Below are 19,070 nucleotides of genomic sequence, written 5' to 3'. Positions count from 1 at the left end.
AGTTTTTTTACCATAATACATCAAAAACGTTTAAAATGTATGGTTTGATGAAGATTGAACCTTCCTACCCAGAAACTATAGTAGATAACTCTATCAACGTCGTCAAATGCCGATCGGGTCGACATTAATTTCGCATAATAACTGCTATAATGTCATCCGATTTCAGAGAAATGCGTATATGTCAGTGTGTTTGTACGTGATTGCCACCAAAAAATTGACAAATGCCTTGTAATCTACAACGAGTTTATCTGCCGAATTTCAGCTCGATCGAATGTCGGGATATCGGTTAATTTCCATTTCAAAGATTTGCATTCATTCATCACCGAAAACAAAAGTGAATTTAAAAGAGATATATTTTAAAAGAGAACAAAAAAATAAAATTACAACACTTCACATTCACATTAAAATAACACCACTATTCTCCGTGACAGGTCATGTTAGTAGATTGCTAACTTGCTTTTTGTAGTGTATGGAGTATAATCGTCCTTTATTGCAGTGTGTCGGATAGTATGCAATAATACTCTTAGATGATCTATGTACTGGTATTTCTAGGGGAGCTGCTTGGAACAAAAGAGGCACACAACTAACGTGCATCGCCTTTTATAAGATCTTGTAAGCATTCCATCTCGCTTGCACTCATCCACAATTCGTATAGTCATCACACTTTTCAAAATAATTGAGAATGTTTGTATAGATGTATATATGAATAGTTACATTCAATGTGCATTATACAAGCGACACATTCGAGACAGTGGATTTAAACCGGCAATATTGTTATCAAATATGATGCGGGTTAACAAGCTATGTACTTATAATAATATTGAAACGTTACGTTATTTTAAATCAGGTTGTGGAGTGTAGATACTTACTTCAACGACGAAGCTGGCATTGGAATCGGTGTGAAGGGATGCGTTGGTGACTCCGGACCGTGAGGACTCCGTGGAGACCCAGGAAGCTGATGATCCAGTGGACCTGATGGAGCCAGAGGTTCCTCGCTTCTCCAGGTCTCCCGTGCTGCGCTGCTTCCTCATCTTCAGACCCTGCAACATTCAAACATATTGTCAGATCAGCAGCACGCTATGCTTTTTCGGCGGAAGAACTGAAGTTATGAAGAGAAAATTAATTCACATTAGTAGAGAATAGATAAAAATACAATATGTCAGTGAATTTCTATTCAGATCTCAGAATGGTTGAGGATTTTTTAGAACCTTTTTAGATGTAATCATGTAAGTAAACTTTTGAGTCCGTAGAAAATATACCTATGCAATATGCAATGCAAGACAGTGTAGAAAATATACCTATGCAATATGCAATGCATGACAGTGTAGAAAATATACCTATGCAATATGCAATGCAAGACAGTGTAGAAAATATACCTATGCAATGCAAGAGAGTGTAGAAATTATTCCTATACAATATGCAATGCAAGACAGTGTAAAAAATACAACTATGCAATATGCAATGCAGGACAGTGAAGAAATGATTGTTTTATTACGGGACTACACACACATTTCTCCAAAAATGTTCTCCACCAACTCCGGTCCAAAGTGTCAAATTCAAAAACATGTAGACTTAATAAAATTAAACATACTAATTTCGGTTGTCGGTGCATAGGTTGTTACGAGTTGCCCATATCCTCAATTAATCAAGTATCCAGTATCCATACGACCATAAAGCATAGAGGATATACCATCGCATCGATCACGCAGCAATACAGTGTAAAACATGCCTTGGTCACGTACAATCAGAAGGATCACCTTATATGGTGATCGACGGAAGAAGCATAAGCGCTAACGCAAAAATCATACCCATAAAAAGAAATGAATAGCCATGGACGAGGGGGAAATAAGAGGGGGAGAGACGAAACAAGAGGGGAAGCGAGAGCACACAACAAGACTGCACTTGAGTATGGAGAACTCTGCACTTCAGGGCAGAGAGCCGTGGACTTCAGGTGGTAGTCAGGAGACGAGCCGCCATTCGCTGTGTGGGTGGTTACTCACACAACGGCGAGGCCGAATGCAGGTTTATTCTGAAGGGTTGATCCATGCGATGTAAACGAGAAAAGAAACCCAAACGTCCCACATCGAGACCTGAGACAAATATTTTTTATAACTACTTCCAGTTTCACAAATCCTACAATTATTATAATAATTCCGTGATTTTTCACGGGTCATGGGTAACATGAGATTTCTACTTACAGAAAGAAGTCCCTTCTTCGTTTTCTCGACCAGGCTGTTTCTCCTCGCGGGAGGTTCATCTGATCTGGCCTTGAGCACGAAGCCGCCTCTGGCGTCGTCCATGCGGTGGTTGCGTCTCTCGGCGGGATCCGGAGTGGGTGCCTCCCTCCCGGTGCCACCACCCCCGCCCCCGCCCGTGTCCCCAGCCGACCGCAGCGAGGTGAGTGAGGCGCGCACGTTCTTGCCGTTGGGGCGGTAGTGCGAGGCGAGGCCGAAGGGCGCAGAGGCTCGCACGCCGTAGCCGTGGCGCATGCCTCGCAGCCATTGTCCTTGATAGGTTCCTGGAACAACAACAAAACTGAATATAAGTAACAGTCACAGTGTTCCGGTAGTTAACGAATTTCTGGGGTCCAACATTTTACACATTGTTAATTTTTACCGCATTACAACAGGTCGTTTTTACTAGAGCCAAGTTGATCAATCATTTTACACGACCCACTCTCGAGAGTACCCGCTCTTTGATCGAATACTTTTACATTACATTAATTAGAGTGGATATTTATATAGTAGGTATATTTACATTATTATAGAGGAGAGAGATCGATGCGCCACCCGCCGTCAAAAGTACCTGTCGTACCTGAGACGTTCATTTGAGGTAGGTAGGTAGTACGGACTGTAGTTATACCATACCATAGATGTGTAAATTGTGTAGATCTGGTCTATCTACCGATCACACTGGCATCCATCACCGGACATCGGTGCTGACGAATCGAATCTTTTTTGAAAAAGTAACCCGATCGATCATTGGTGGTTGTTGACTGGTGGGTTATAATGATCGGGTAGTTCACACCCGACCATTTAAGTCAAGTGAATTCATAACATACGACGATATACCCAGAGTTCAAAGACTTTTTCTATAGTTTTAGCAAGGGTCCACCCAAAGATATTAGAAAAACGAGATGTGCTATGAGAAGTTCATACTGTGTGGAATTGTTTTGCCCAGTGTCGCCGGTTTTGTTCACCAATACTTCTGCACACCTTCGCTTACGCTAAGGTATCCGCACTAATACATAGAACAGATTTCTGTGCGTACACTTCCCGATAGTATTCAAAGTACCCTAATTAGGTAGTACTCCGCCTACTGTCCGGCGGCCAACATAGCATATCTTGTTCTTCTAATATCTTTGGGTCCACCCTTCTGCTCCACACAAGAATACCCTTTACAGACCAAGTTAAAGATTCATATCTCTGTTCCATAATCGTGAAAAGGGTGGTCAGATTTTCTATCTATATGGACTGTGGAGGTACGACTACAAAGTTCAACGCTGATTTTATATGCTTCTGTGGTTCTATTCATCGCTAAGATAAATTTCCAGATACTTGTATCTACGTTAAATAAAAAATATATGATATGCACGAATGCATAATATTCGTTGAAATTATGAAAATAATTTAAAAAATTACATCAGTACATTATTATTTTCTTCCCAACCAATCAGGGAAGAAAAAAACGATCTTTGCCTTCTGCACAATAATTTAACATTGCTGAAGCGGTGGTGTGTTATTGCTGAATCGTTACACATTTTAAAATAAAGAAAGCCTATTTACTTAATAAATAACACAATCAAAGTAAAATTTACTTAATAAATAAACAATCGAAGTAATTACATTGCCACACAGCTGCATCGAAAAGAGCAGGCTATTGTAGATGGTCGGTATACACTACAGACATTATTAAAAGCATTTTGCAAAACGTAGGCACTTCCAACAAGATACTATGAGATGAAGAATGTAAGTCCTCGAATCGTTAAACTTATATTGCTTTAAACGTTCTTTCAAATAGGTTGTGACACATTAAAAAAAATCATTACTTTAAGCCATTCATACGCTTCGGTAAACCACAATTTCTTCTTTGCAACCACTCTACGAAGGTCCCAAAATTAATCCTGAACATGAATATGAACACAAAGTATTTGGATATCGATTTCCAAGATTGTCTGAGTTTTAGCATAGACAAAGGAATTCCAAAGCTCCAAAGAAAATTCACAAATATGCAAACAAAGGAAAATGTGCCCCTTTTTATCCTAAATTCTTTCCGATACTCAGCTCAATAAGTATTATTTTCTAAAGGAAAAGAAACATGGATCATCTGAGATTTCACCACAATGGTCTATTTAAAAAAAAAACCTTTTGCCAACCAACAGTTGTGAAATTTTCGTTAAAATGTTTACTGAATAACCGTCACAACCTTTACCTGAGATGATATGCTGTGTCACTTAGTCATACCGCGTCTTATTTTTGATAAGTTCCTAGGTACTGACAAATAGAAAATAAGTTGAATTACAGCTTTAAATGATATAATTTACAGTAAATTGACATTTGAAAAAATTTGCCTATTTATAAAAAAAAAACACAATAAAAGCAAAAAAACATGAGTTTTATTTTTTTTTTCGTGTTTATTTATTTATTAATTATATTTTAGTAATTTTTTCATTTAAGGTTAAAAATTACTAATTAATTGTTACATGCATATATGCTATATTTTCTCCTGCTTAATGTGGCTCCTACACAACACCTTGAACCTTCCAATTGGTGCAGACTTTAAGTTTTCCGACAGCGCATTATAGTACTTCATCACTTTATACAGTATACCTACTATTTTCCTTGTCCTTTTTGGTAGCCTGATTTCATTGCGTGTCCTTGATTTATGTTTGTATACATCCGTGTTGTATACAATTTTACTAGAGAAATATTTGGGTAACAGGTTGTTTACTATTGTATGTACAAATATTGCCGTATTCAAGATCAGCATCTGTTTCACAGTTAGCCAATTTAGTTCCTTTAACATTTTATTTACTTTTGAATATCTATTTCGTCTAAGTATTGTTCTCATTGCCCTATTTTGGATAATTTGAAATTTATTTTGTTCTTGGTCAAAAAGGAAAAGGATAGTTGAGCAGTAGATGTAATTTGATTCGTAGAACTCCGCTAATCCTATTAAATGATTTTTATTGTTTTAAGAATTTTTATAAAAAAATACCGCCAGGATAACGGTTAACGTTTTCACTATATATCAACATTTCATTATTTATTATCTCCACATTGTAAGAATGTTTATTATTTAGCCTTAAGACATCTTTCTGTAAAAAAATATGAAATATTTTCATTTGCTTCATAAAACACGATAAAATAATAAAATATGTACTAATACTGAGTCGTGTGGTTTTTGGTTTGTTTTTCTTAGATTCAAGCAATACTTTTAGCGATACATTTTTTCAGGAAAAAATCTTATTTGTTTTTGAAGGGTTTCGGTATCTTTCTGAAAATAATTGTTCTTTGTTATTTCCTCGCTGGGGTATGTACAGTCTGATAAACAACACAACTCAACTCTCTCCTAGCACACACGCCCACGAAGACTCTAGTATTTGAATCACTTGAGACAAGAAAATACCCTAAAATAAAGCCAGAATCTAAACGACGTATGTGAAGCAGCCGTGCACAAAATATGCGACGCGCGGCCCTGTGTTTTGGACAAACCCGCAGTTAAATTTGCCCTATCAAATCTCTAAAATAAAGTGTGAATCTTAAGGGCATAAGTGAAGAAGGAGTGTAAAAACAATATTCGGCGCGCGGCCCAGCGTAATGGACGAACCTACGGTCTACTTTGCTCTAAAAGGCCTTGAAAATCAATCTTTTCGTGGGGTTTATTTTAATTATTTCTGATGAGCGTATTACCAAAATCTCAAATTTTTATATAAAAATCCCTCGAGAAGTTACTAATTCATCATCTAGAAAAATAAAATCTGTGCTTACCGCAAATTTTATAATTAAAAAACGTTTTATAATTTTTTTTAGTTGTAATGTACTATTTTTTATCAATCTTAAATATAAATAACTTACATCCGTAGGGATCCGTCTAGATACATTTCGATTTTAGTAATACGTTCATCAGAAATAATTAAAATGTGAGCGTCGAGCAAGTTCCCGTTATTAGTCTTGTGTCGCCTTAATCGTGCCATGTCTTCACGGAGCGTTCCTAATTTCTATTATTTCACCCCCCCCTCTTTCATCTGATTGCGCCTCAAACACTCACCTTTCCAATATTTTTTTCGTAAGCCGTAAGCCTACTTCAATTAGCTCAATATACATATCAACATCAATTCGATTAATAGCATTGAAATCTTTGAAAATGTTTTCATATTATTAGCCGAAACACATTTTTTATGTGCTTCATTTTCCTTAAAATTCATTTCAAGAGGTGTATGGATTTCCAAAACAACAATTAATTATCGGTGATTATGGCTACTAAAAGAACGGCAATCACAAGAAAAAGAAAATATAGACTAAATTCCACATTTAATTGTTCGATTTCATACCACAATACCAACACGGAATACCAGAAGACCGGACGAAACAGTTGCCTCTTGAAACGGAAATAATTGTATTTGGGCCATAAATCGGTTCGAGTGACGTCACCATTCCGCAGACTAAATTCCAGAAACGTAATCGAGGTTCGGCGTCATGTTAGCAACTCCTCAACACTATAACCACGTGTTCTAACTCCCAATGGTGATATGCCAAATAGTTTTACTTCAATTGCGCTTTAAAAATAATATACGATTTTTGTACTGTTTCGTTCAGTGTTTCAGGCTGATTTATGTAAACACTGTTGACTATTATAATATAACTTTATTGATAAGGACGACATTCGATATGTTCCTTAGGCAATAATAATATCTTAGCTACATACTACACACAGTAGTAGTAGTGATGTGACTTAGTTGACAATAGTGATGTGACATGAACTGTCTACAATATCGTCCATAAAGAAGTTTGACATTAGTTATGTTACATATACTGTAGTGTTCCATATATTTCATAGCACTATAGAGTTACATTCATTAAATATCATTATAGTATCACGTTAATTTCATGTTATCACTGTAGTGCTACATTTCATATCACTATACTATCACGTTCTTTTCATATTATCACTGAAATGCTATATTTTATATTACTACGGTATCACGTTCATTTCATATTATCACTGTAGTGCTACATTTCATATCACTATAGTATCACGTTCATTTCATGTTATCACTGTAGTGCTACATTTCATATCACTATAGTATCACGTTCTTTTCATATTATCACTGAAATGCTATATTTTATATTACTACGGTATCACGTTCATTTCATATTATCACTGTAGAGCTACATTTCATATCATTATATACATTTCATATCACGTTCATTTCATATTATCACTGTAGTGCTACATTTCATATTTCTATGGTATCACATTCATTAAATATTATCACTGTAGTGCTATATTTCATAGTACTACGGTATCACGTTCATTTCGTATTATCACTGTAGTGCTACATTTCATATTATCACTGTATTACGACATTTAATATCACTTTCGTTCCATATTATCGCTGTTATAGTGTAACGTTTATTTTATCAGTATAGTGCTACATTTCATATCACTATAGTGTTATATTCGTATCACTATAGAATTACATTTCATATAACTAATGTCACATTTCTATCACCGTTGTGTTACGCCTCAAATGTATGATATTGGCTTTCAATTATCGTGTCATTATTATAATTAATTATGAATAACTTCGCGTGTAGCCTTTTCCCTCTAAGCAAATTTGAAATGTGAAACTGATGGAATTAGCATTTATTGAAGTGCTAATTTCCTTTGAAATATTATAATTATTTCATTATTACCCTTTAGTTCTGAAAACACCTTGGAATAAGCTTACTCCATATTTATTAGAAAATTGAATTAGCTAAAATAAATTTCTGTTCAAGTCCATTTATTGTTTATGCGTTTTATTGGAAAACTTCAACTATGAAACACAGAATATTGAAATATCTCAAACGAAAATGCGAAACAGAAAAATCTGAAAAAGATTCGTTCAATTTCTAGATGTGACAGAATGTTGTTCTAATTTTTCGATTTCAAATTTTACGTTTGAGGACTGTTAATATTATTTTCAATTTTTATATATGTATTACAATTTGAGGTTATACCACTAAAAAAATATTGAATAGAATATTTGGTTCCGTCGAATGGAGCTTTGACTTCATATCTGCAAGTGAAATGAATACTTTTTTGGGGTTTTAATCACAATAAAAAAATAAAACGTATTAATTATGGACTTAATTTCAGAGTGAAAGATACTTTCAGTATTGCTCAGGTGAGAGATTATTCAAAATAAAACTTCACTTTTGGTAATGTTTTGTGAACATATCTAAGTTGCCAGATACCTTTATTTTTAAGTACCCTCACCCCTTTTTAAATAAGGGTTGTTATGGCTCCACTGCCTAAAGAAAACGTAATTATGTAAATCTAACATGAAAATGCTTATTTATCTTATACTCATTCAAAACGGTTGAAAACTTATACTTAGCTATTGAATGGCTATCAAACTGTAAAAGAAAATCATACAAGCAATCCAATTGATTAGATACAGAGTGTGATCATTTATGAGATACGACACATAATATGGCACTTAATAATTCAAAAACATTTCACATATCCGTTAGCATATGGAGATTTCTGAAATTATTGAAGGTTTCACTAAAAATTATGAAAAATATATAGATCTCATGATAATAGTGAAACATAAATACTAGAACTTACGATGATATTGCAATCCGTAATAGAATTAGAAACCCTTGTTCCCTGATCAGTCTGTAATTCCATAGACTCCACGATCCAACTTTCCTTGGTAACTTAAGCCCCTGCATACCCAATTTTTACCGATTTATGACAAGTTTCTCGTTAATTCTTTAATTGATTAAGATCCAAAAAATATATATAAATAGATAATCTCCATAAATTCGTTATGCCGAAACGTTAATTATATTAAATTCCCTCGATAGAAAAAAATTGCAAAGTTAGCTCCAAAAATTATTGTTCTGTTTTTTTATTTGTTTTTGGGGTGTTATGCCGTGTTGCGCTAACTCCTTCTTTAGCCAACGTTTCGGACAGCATTGCAGTGTTCATCATCAGGGCAGATGTGTTATTTGAGGTTGTGTTAAAATGTGAGCTTAAGTATGAGGTTGTGATATCGTGTTGCCAACTCCAACCCTCTGAGCTAACATTAACGTATCATTTTATTTTTTTAATTTTTTATAGTGGTTTTTCTTCGTTTAGCTCTGGTGTAGCCGTCAATTACCGGATACCTCAAATTTTTGCTATATTTTCCATTAATTTACATTAACCATTTTCGCTTAATTATTATCGTTTTTTATATTGGCGCTTTCCTTCTAACATTCGTATTTACATATCTCCCCTTTATAACCATCTTTGAACGCTTACTTCGGGGCCTCAACAGAGTTTAAACAGGGTGCAGCAAAAGAGACAGGGCAGTTTTGAAGGGTTATTAAATAAAACAGGGCAACATAAATAAATTGGGTTTATTTTGTAAATCATGCCGTTTTAGTCCTGAAAATGACATTAGAAAGATGATGCCCCGCAGCAACGATACATTTGAAGGCAATTTATGAAGTTTTGACTGCATTTTGGCACATTTCGTTTACTGCAACCTATATAATATATGGTCGTTGGTGGTGAAACACAGATTAAAAATGCCATTAACTACGACTGACTTGACGACTTTAATAACAAATGCGTCTTAAACTCTCTTACGACAAGCCGTGTCTTAAATATTCATGGAGACTTGACGAATAACAACGAAGCGGAATAAAATGAACAGCGATATTAATTCCGAAGTGGTAAATCATTTTAGTATTTATTTCCCTGGAGCTCGCAGGGGTTATCGTTTCTGCTGAAGTTTGACTTGTTGCTTCAGGGCAGTGATTCTCAAACTTTTGCATAACTATCCCTTGGTTCTAAAAAACAACTGTGTAGTATATTACACCTTTCATCTAAGTCGGACAACATACTGCTTGGAATCTTGAAGAGTAAACATTGAGACATAACGCGAGAAAAGTTTGGACGCTTCAGTATGTGTCAGTATTTAAATGTTTAGGTGGTTTGGCGTGCTCTATTAAATCTCTCGTTGTTTGGGTTAAAAACACACGCCATCTTAAACCAACCGACGAAAAGGGTAATTATTTCATAAAATGGCCGCGATTAAAGCTGTGACGGTGTTGATAGTTTATTTTATTGGTATGGTACCTTTGTCTAGTTAAAAGTTTATACTATTTCCGTTTTGCTAATTAGATTCTTACATGCCCATTTTCAACCGGATCATTTTAACAAAACAAACGCCATGATAATAAGTCAAGTTCTTACTAGTTTTTAATAGTTTTTTAAAAATGTGAAACGATGTGAACCCAACGGTCTGAAGACTCAAGGTAGTAGGGAGGGAGAGGAAAAGGGGAAGAGGAAGGGGGGGAAGTACCTGGATATTCAGATCTAGTCACCAAACACGGCTAAAGCCATTTCAAGCAACCTTTTGATTGTTACTAATAAACGCTATACCGCTAACAGAAGACTGGAATTGAAGGCAATGTCATGCGATAATGGGCACTAGAGAGTGCTACTTTAGATATATTTATCGCAGAACGTTACCGTGTCAGATGGAACTGTAAATATATATTTTCTATATTTTCTCCAAGGATGGAATCTTATTATTCGAAGAGATTGAAATGGCAGTTGAATCGAAAAAAATAGTTCAAACGCACAATTTCAGCCACATTTCGAAGGTAAAAAATTAACGTGAAAGTTTTCATAATTTTTTAGCATTTTCTCATTTACTAATGTTTTTCTTGGAAGCAGTAAAATACGAGTTTTCTTTTGTAAGAGTGAATTATAAAACAATATGTGATTTCGGCAGAATGTTCCTGTTCGGTTTGCCATATCGCGAAAATATGGCGTAGACCTCATTATTATTATATTCAATTATTAGTATTATATTATTATCAGTATTTATAGTCAATTAAGTCTCATTAAGTCAATGGTAGACCTGTATACTACATGAAGTGACCAAAATTTAACTCTTCAAAAAAAACTTTAAAAGCTACTGAAAAATGGAACCCGCCGTTCCACCGCCCCTTGCCACCCTATGTAACTTGATATCATCCCACTTTACGACCAGTGCCCCCAGGAGCCAAAAACACCCACTGTTTAATATTTTCATACTAGAGTCTTGAGAGTGATTGGGTGAGTAAACTGGGGTACCTACTGAAATAAATTGATGATTATTATGTTATTTAATATTTTTGCTCCAAAAAAAAAATATTTTATACTGTCCTAAAAATTAACAAGAAAGTTGTACACGTTTAAAATCGCAGCATTTTTATGTGTACCTTTGCTCCTAGCTTGTTTTCTGTAACAACCAGGTGAAAATAAGATACTCTAGCGAAAATAATTATGGCTTAAAAATATATATTCATACAGACCAATATATAAATTTCATTAATTATTATTAAACGTAGAATTTATAAATTGTCCATTAAAAACAATTAAAACACCATCACGTTAAAAAACAATATTTGAAGGTACGACTGAAACCGCTGATTCTGACACGTTCTGACATCATAACCAGTCTACGTGAGTAATATATCTATGATTTATCATGTCTTTTTCTTTCGTTGTAATCAGGTGCAGTCATGCATGTATTTTTGCACTTTGGTTCAATACAATAACATAAGTGACGAGATGTTAACATTTTACCCTGTGTTCATCAATGTTAAAAGCGGGTAATCTTAAAAATAAAATTAAAAAAACGTATCTACTCCCATAAAAACACAGCGCCGGTTGAAAAAAAAGTTGGGTTTTTAACACTAGTGACGTCACACGTCTCGTTCATAGATTTGGTGCGATTTTGGGATTATATGATACTATTAAATCTAACTATAACATAAAAACAACTGATGTTAGAGTTAGAAAGTTATTATTGATAAAAAAAATTAAAAAAGGGACTGGAGTTCTTTATTATTACATTATATTAGATTATATACCGTAATTAGCATTATAATATGTACAACTTATTTACGACTACGCAATACGTGTATGGTGGTCGCTAGAATTCTTATAATATTACAAAAATATAATAAAATAAAAGTAAAAAAAAATGTGTTTAAATTATTAAAATATCATCCATTGTGAGGCTGATATTCATTCAGGAAGTTCCTAGACGTATTTTTAAGGTTAAAATTAGGACAATATTAACATTTACCTAGTAACAGGCTGAGTTCTTCAAATTTAACTAGGTTTCCTATCTTTGAACTAGTTCTTAACATTCTAAGGCGATTCTAAAACACAATTGGAATAAAACCCCTTCTTAAAAAAATATTTCATAAAATAATTATTTTACATACAATTATTTTTACAATAATGTTTTCCAATGCCTTCCTTACATGTAAAGCCTTCTATTGAATTGTTTGCTTTACTTAATTCAAAGATTCAAAGAACATAAAAGATATTATAATAAAATAAAACACTTTTTCAAAATTCGCAGAACATCTCTTAGTGAATAATCACGTCCCGCTTGACAACAATGAACTTAAACCCTTACATATAGAAATAAAGGACCTTAGATTAAATTTACTTGAACAATTAGAAATCAATAAAAGAACCAATTACCCTTATATAACATTAATTAATAAAGTAAGGAAAATAATTTATCCTTTGTTTCTAAGTATGTTCACAAAACCTAAACAATATAAAAAAATTAAAAGCTGCTACATCATTATAAAGCAATTAAGATATCATTAATGTGGGGAAAACAGACTTCAAAATACCCCCACAGAATATGAAATTGTCACAATTATTTTATCAGTAAATCGACTTAACCGGTAATAAATCATTTTAAATTGGGAGGGGGTAAAATAGAATCATATAAATAAGTCGTCCCAAACGTGGTTATAACCATAGTTTAAAAGTTCAAATAAAGTAGGAACTCAAAATATATATTTTTTGTAGACAAGAAGAATGATTCAAAAAAACTATTGTTTGTGGCAGAAAGCGAAATACAAACATTTTATTATTCATAGCGTTAAATATTTAGATGGGGAGTTGTTTCCACTGACTAGTACATTCTAAAACTAAAGTGCTTCACATAACTAAAATGAGGTTGCATTGATTTATGCGATGTATATACTTCCGATACATACTTATTACGATGTAGATACCACTATAAGCGATGTACATACTTCAGATGCATACCTTTTTCGATGTAGATACGACTAATTATAAGCGATGTGCATATTTCCGATACACACTTTTTACTATGTAGACACCACTAATTATAAGCTATCTATATACTTCCGATATATGTTTATTACGTTGTAGATACCACTAATTATAAGCATGTACATACTTCAGACACGTACTCATTACTATGTGAATACCATTACGTATTAATATTTAATCTAGTTGAATTACAAATCGCTTTTGATTTTCCAGTATATCAAAAAATCTGCAAACCATAAAAAAATCTTCAAAGTGGTAAAGAGTGACTCTCTCCTAGCAATGCAGAGGCGATAAATCAACATTACGGTATCCACACAAAGTTAAATAACCAAATAAACAAATTGTTTCTCATATATGTTTTCACTATTGCAGCTTAATTTTCATAAGCGATTTATTACGTGACTCGAATATAAAACTTGCCAGGAGTCGTAACAAACGTGTTTTTCTTATTTTCTACAGAAAATAAAACAAACGTCAAAAGGGGAACTTGTTCAAGAAATTCCGTGTGATAAAGGTGGAACTTAAATAAAAACTGTAAGAGATAAGGAAGCTCTGTGAAATAGGACGCAGTGAAACAAGCCATCGTAACTTCAACACGTAAAGTTAGTGAAGTTAACCTTCATACTGAGCTTAATAAGCGGTTAGCACTCCAAATAAAGAGCTAAAATAGAGCCAACAGAGAGCTTTAAATTACCCACTACGAAACTTTACGTGTGCTGAGCTATTTTGGTAAAACAATTACTCCAGGCTTTATAAAACTTATATTTCACAGCAGTTAGTTCATTGGTGTATTTTTGGTGGGTCATGTTATAACAGTTCCTGTAAGCAGATTTCAGGAGGTTTTGTACAGTTTTGTGCTTTGTCGCAGTATAAATATAAACGACCTATTTTGAGTAGGAGAGAAGATATTTGAATATAACAGGAGGATAATATAATATTGAAGGAAGGATATTTTGAATGTACTGGCGATTGCCATGTAATGTAATATTGGTATGTAATATTGTTGGTAATCTAAATGAACTCTACAGTAATGGCTTTTACAACTGTCATAAGTCATTGCACTGTCATTTTTATTGATGATCTCTTTTATTTTCAATTATTTGAATAGAGGTAGGTATTACTCGTAATTAATATTACTGTAACTACTGTACTGTTTATTACTTAACCACATGTATAAATTGAACTTTTATACCAAAGCAGATGAACTGCGAAAAGTTGTGAATTATTATATAAATTAATATCTTATTAATTGATACATATTAAGAAGTTTTGACAGCCTCCGTAGTCGGGGTAAGGGTCTCAACTATAAGCTGGAGGTCGCGGTTTCAAATCCAGGCGCACGCAAGTAAATTTTATTTGAGTAATTTTTGTTATTTCATAAACTTCTCATTAAAAATAATATATAGAATATTTGCGGCACGTTTCTGATATTCTCAAAGAGACCACCATTTATAATTTAAACGTTGCTTGAAATGGATTTCCCATCTCCTTCCCCTTCCTTCGTTCAGCCTCATAATATACCCCAATTGGAGATGTCATAGTCTCACTGGCTCCAGACGGTTGGGAGCAGTTGGGACTATTGTACGGTTTCACATTAAAAAAAAAACATATTTCGCATCATTATAATTTGCAAACCAAATCTAATTCCCATAATACGGACATGTGTCTAGTGTGCTAGTCGAAAAGCATGTAAAAAACTGTATTCAAATGTTTTATGGATAATGAAAAAAAAAATAATCTTGTTTCTAATTTCTGTTCAGAAGATAAAGTTTAACAACCTCCAGAGGACGAATTAATATTTAATTAACCTTTAATATTTCTTGTGTTGTAATTAAGCTTTCGTGGAATCTGATACGCTTCATATTATTGTTTGCATAACGCTGGGCTATACCACAATCGACGTAAAGGCAAAATATTATCAAAAAGTTTCAGTCGGGTTAGTCATTAGTCATTAACGAAGAATCATCAATTATTCATTAGGTAGGTAACTGTTTATTCTTTGTAAACGATTAGTCAAATAATTAGTTGTAACGGGAAAATTGTCTCATTCTTGAGGTTGATCGTTAGGGACGATATCCATCTGAAAATATTAAACTAAAACTAGGAGAAAACTGTTCATAAAATTAACACATTTTCACATTTCGTTATTAAGATAAGCGCAACTGCAAAAACCCGTGATTCGCTATATTCAGAACTTACTGAGAAATATATATATATATATATTTTTTTACATTACATAATATAAAACAGTTTTTAATTACATAATATAATATGATATAATGTAAGTATTTGATGTACCCCCATAAATAAGCAAAGCTTGTGTGTATGGGGGGTGTTGTTATTTTGGTTTAAATTTGATATGATTCAGTTCAAGTGTTCAGAATACTTTTTAAGGTGGCTTTTGAATTCGTTTATATTTACATTCATGTTTCTAATTTTTTCTGGTAATGAATTAAAAAATTTAAGTCGGAGATATTCATGGTTGAACTATTGTTTTTTTACAAAAAATAAAAATATAAATCATTAGTTTTCATTTTTCTCCGTGCACGATCAGATAATGAAAATATTCTTTCAAAATAATACCAAATTTTTAAAAGCTTAATGTTAACTTATTTTGATGTTAATTATTGAATCATTATAAATATAACCAAGGACGGGTTGTTTTTGAGAATTTGAACAATTCATGAAATTTCTACGTTCATTTTCGAATTCTGTGAAAGTCCTATTCAAGTTCTGTTATTTTATCATTATAGGCCTTATTTTTTTTATTTGTTTTGTTATTTTATCATTCTTGAACAGAACTGAAATAATAACAGAATTTGGAAAAAAATTTCACAGAACTTGAAAATTAACTTTTAAATTTTAAGAAAAACCTGTCCTAAAATATTTAAGTGCCACCTGGACTTGGTCGCAGATTTATCACTTGATGTGTTCCCAGTTACACAACGTCATCTTTTGTTCAATCTGAAATAATTTCTATTTTTAAATTTATATAAAAAATATCGCCATTAATGAGGCAGCTGTATAAAATGATAAAAGTTCATTAAATCTTATGTAAATTGATTCACTAACCTTCAACATTTTTTCAAAATCTGTCTTCCAACAACGAAAATTTTCAATGTATAAGTGGTACAAAAACTAATTATTAAAGATATTTTGAAAAAACAACCTACATTCCTTTTGGAAACATTGTTCAAATTTTCCAAGTGCCAAAAATTAAAGACATCTATCAAAAATACTCAATATTACAAGTATTCAAAAAATTGAAGCAATTAAAACTTAATTCATCATAAAGACATAAATATAATATCAAACTACCTACATTTTCTACACAATAATTATATTTTCAAAGGTATAAAATATTTTAATTAATTTTTAAAAATAATTATATTTTTAACCAGAGATCAAATGGGAAAATAATTCACCGACTCCAGATATTTTCATATCAGAGGGTTCGGCTCGGTAAAACTTCTAATTGGACCTATAAATCCTACTGATCCCTCAGTATAAATATTTTAAAAATCCTTCGTAATTTTTAAATAATATTAATATTATTCAATTAAAACATGTTAAATAAATAAGTAATGAAATCCGGGTACACGTATTCAAAATAATTTATTTTTTATTTTTTATTAAAACACAAATAACATTGTTTACATCACTTTATTTCGATACAAAATCTCAACATGTTTCATGAACCAAGTTCACTTCATCAGGAGCACAAGTATACTAAAGTTATAATTAAAATTAGGTCTAGAAAGAAGAGGTAGAAGGAGTGGGGAGGGGTAAGAGTGGGGGAGGGTTATTCAAAGTAGGAATTAAAATGTCATTAGACGGGAAAGACCGGGTAATTGGGAAAATATTTAAAATGGGGTTTATAAAATTTTTTTGTTTATTAATAATATCTGCTTTCATATTCACGTGTTTTCTTATTTCTAGGATTTCAAAATTATTGATTTGAGATACCTTGTAACCAGAATGTAGTATTTTAAAACCTGAATTAATATCGAAAGTATGGTCGTTATTTAATAAATGATCCGCAAATTCTGATTCACAGTTTCCCTTTAAAGCCCTAAGATGTTCTTTAATTCTGATCTCAAAGTTTCTATTAGTTTTTCCTATATAAAAGGAATTACAATCATTACAGTTGAGTTTATAAACACCTGATTTTTTAGTTTGACTATCAATATCTTTATTATTAAGAATATATTTTTTTAATTTGTTATTCGTATAAAACGCCGGTTGAATAGTGAAGGGGATGTTTTTATTTATAATTTTGGAAGTATCATTATCTACAAATAGAATTCTACGCCATTGTTTGTTTGTATCTTTATAAATAGGATAAATATAAAGTTTAAAGAATTTATGTTTAATTTTTTTATTTAGTATTTCATCCATCAATTTATTAGGATAGCCGTTATTAGATGCTATTTGTTTTATGATATTTAATTCTGAGATATAATTAGGATCCGACAAAGGAATCGAAATTAATCTATTAAGCATAGAATGGAAAGCTGCAACTTTTTGAGAAAAGGGATGATTTGATGAATTATGAATGACAATATCAGTGTACGTATCTTTACGGAAAATATTAAAATCTATTTTATTACCTTTTATTGTTAAATTTAAATCTAAGAAATTTAAACTCTTATCTATACCTATTTCTAATGTAAATTGAATATTTTTGTGTATTTTGTGTAGCATCTAATAACGGCTAATATTTTTGTGTATTTTGTGTAGCATCTAATAACGGCTATCCTAATCAGAATTAAAGAACATCTTAGGGCTTTAAAGGGAAACTGTGAATCAGAATTTGCGGATCATTTATTAAATAACGACCATACTTTCGATATTAATTCAGGTTTTAAAATACTACATTCTGGTTACAAGGTATCTCAAATCAATAATTTTGAAATCCTAGAAATAAGAAAACACGTGAATATGAAAGCAGATATTATTAATAAACAAAAAAATTTTATAAACCCCATTTTAAATATTTTCCCAATTACCCGGTCTTTCCCGTCTAATGACATTTTAATTCCTACTTTGAATAACCCTCCCCCACTCTTACCCCTCCCCACTCCTTCTACCTCTTCTTTCTAGACCTAATTTTAATTATAACTTTAGTATACTTGTGCTCCTGATGAAGTGAACTTGGTTCATGAAACATGTTGAGATTTTGTATCGAAATAAAGTGATGTAAACAATGTTATTTGTGTTTTAATAAAAAATAAATAATGCCATCACAAAGTGAAAAGCAGTTAGAAGAAGTTTTCTTCGAAAAATCAAAATAATTAATTACGTATTTAAATTCTTCGGAAATGACTTCCTGTTCCTATTAGATATTATAATCTGATTGTACATAATTTTGTCACCCCCAATAAAAAAAATACATAAACTAAAACATTTACAAGTTCATCGATAGCATCTTAACAGTTCCGCAAATCAATGTTCTAGTTGTTCCGAGATACACTGAGCTTAGAGCGTGTCTTTCGTGTATTAAACAGTTCTATTCTACAAACGATTCAGTTCACGTATCCATTCCTGCAAACTGTAAACGACTTGATTGTATTTTCTTATTTTTATCCTGCAAGGGCAAAAGTCAGGAATCTAGTAGCTGAGATAAAAGTGAGTTTGCAGCTTCATATTGGCGGAGGAAAATCTGTGTCGGATCGGCTTTCTAGTTTCTGTGTGAAATCGACGAGAAA

The 19,070-nt window shown here is 32.6% G+C and overlaps 1 protein-coding gene across 1 annotated transcript in view; it reads right to left on the bottom strand.

Moving 5' to 3' along the window:
- Positions 1 to 902: 902 nt before the first annotated feature.
- LOC149424657 (uncharacterized) overlaps positions 903 to 19,070 on the bottom strand; it is a 97,899-nt gene continuing 79,731 nt past the window's right edge. Inside the window, exons 3-4 of the mRNA XM_089631086.1 lie at positions 2,199 to 2,518; positions 903 to 1,040 (exon numbers count right to left, since the gene is read on the bottom strand). Of these exons, the coding sequence (XP_089487212.1) occupies positions 1,034 to 1,040; positions 2,199 to 2,518 (327 nt within the window). The 3' untranslated portion in view covers positions 903 to 1,033. The remainder of the gene's footprint in view (positions 1,041 to 2,198; positions 2,519 to 19,070) is intronic.

The sequence above is a fragment of the Hesperophylax consimilis genome, chromosome 4, assembly GCF_061612785.1.
Source record: "Hesperophylax consimilis isolate HC1 chromosome 4, BYU_Hcon_1.0, whole genome shotgun sequence".
NCBI lineage: Eukaryota > Metazoa > Arthropoda > Insecta > Trichoptera > Limnephilidae > Hesperophylax > Hesperophylax consimilis.
The sequence above is the reverse complement of the archived record's forward strand: the minus strand, read 5'-3'. Positions and strand labels throughout refer to the sequence as shown.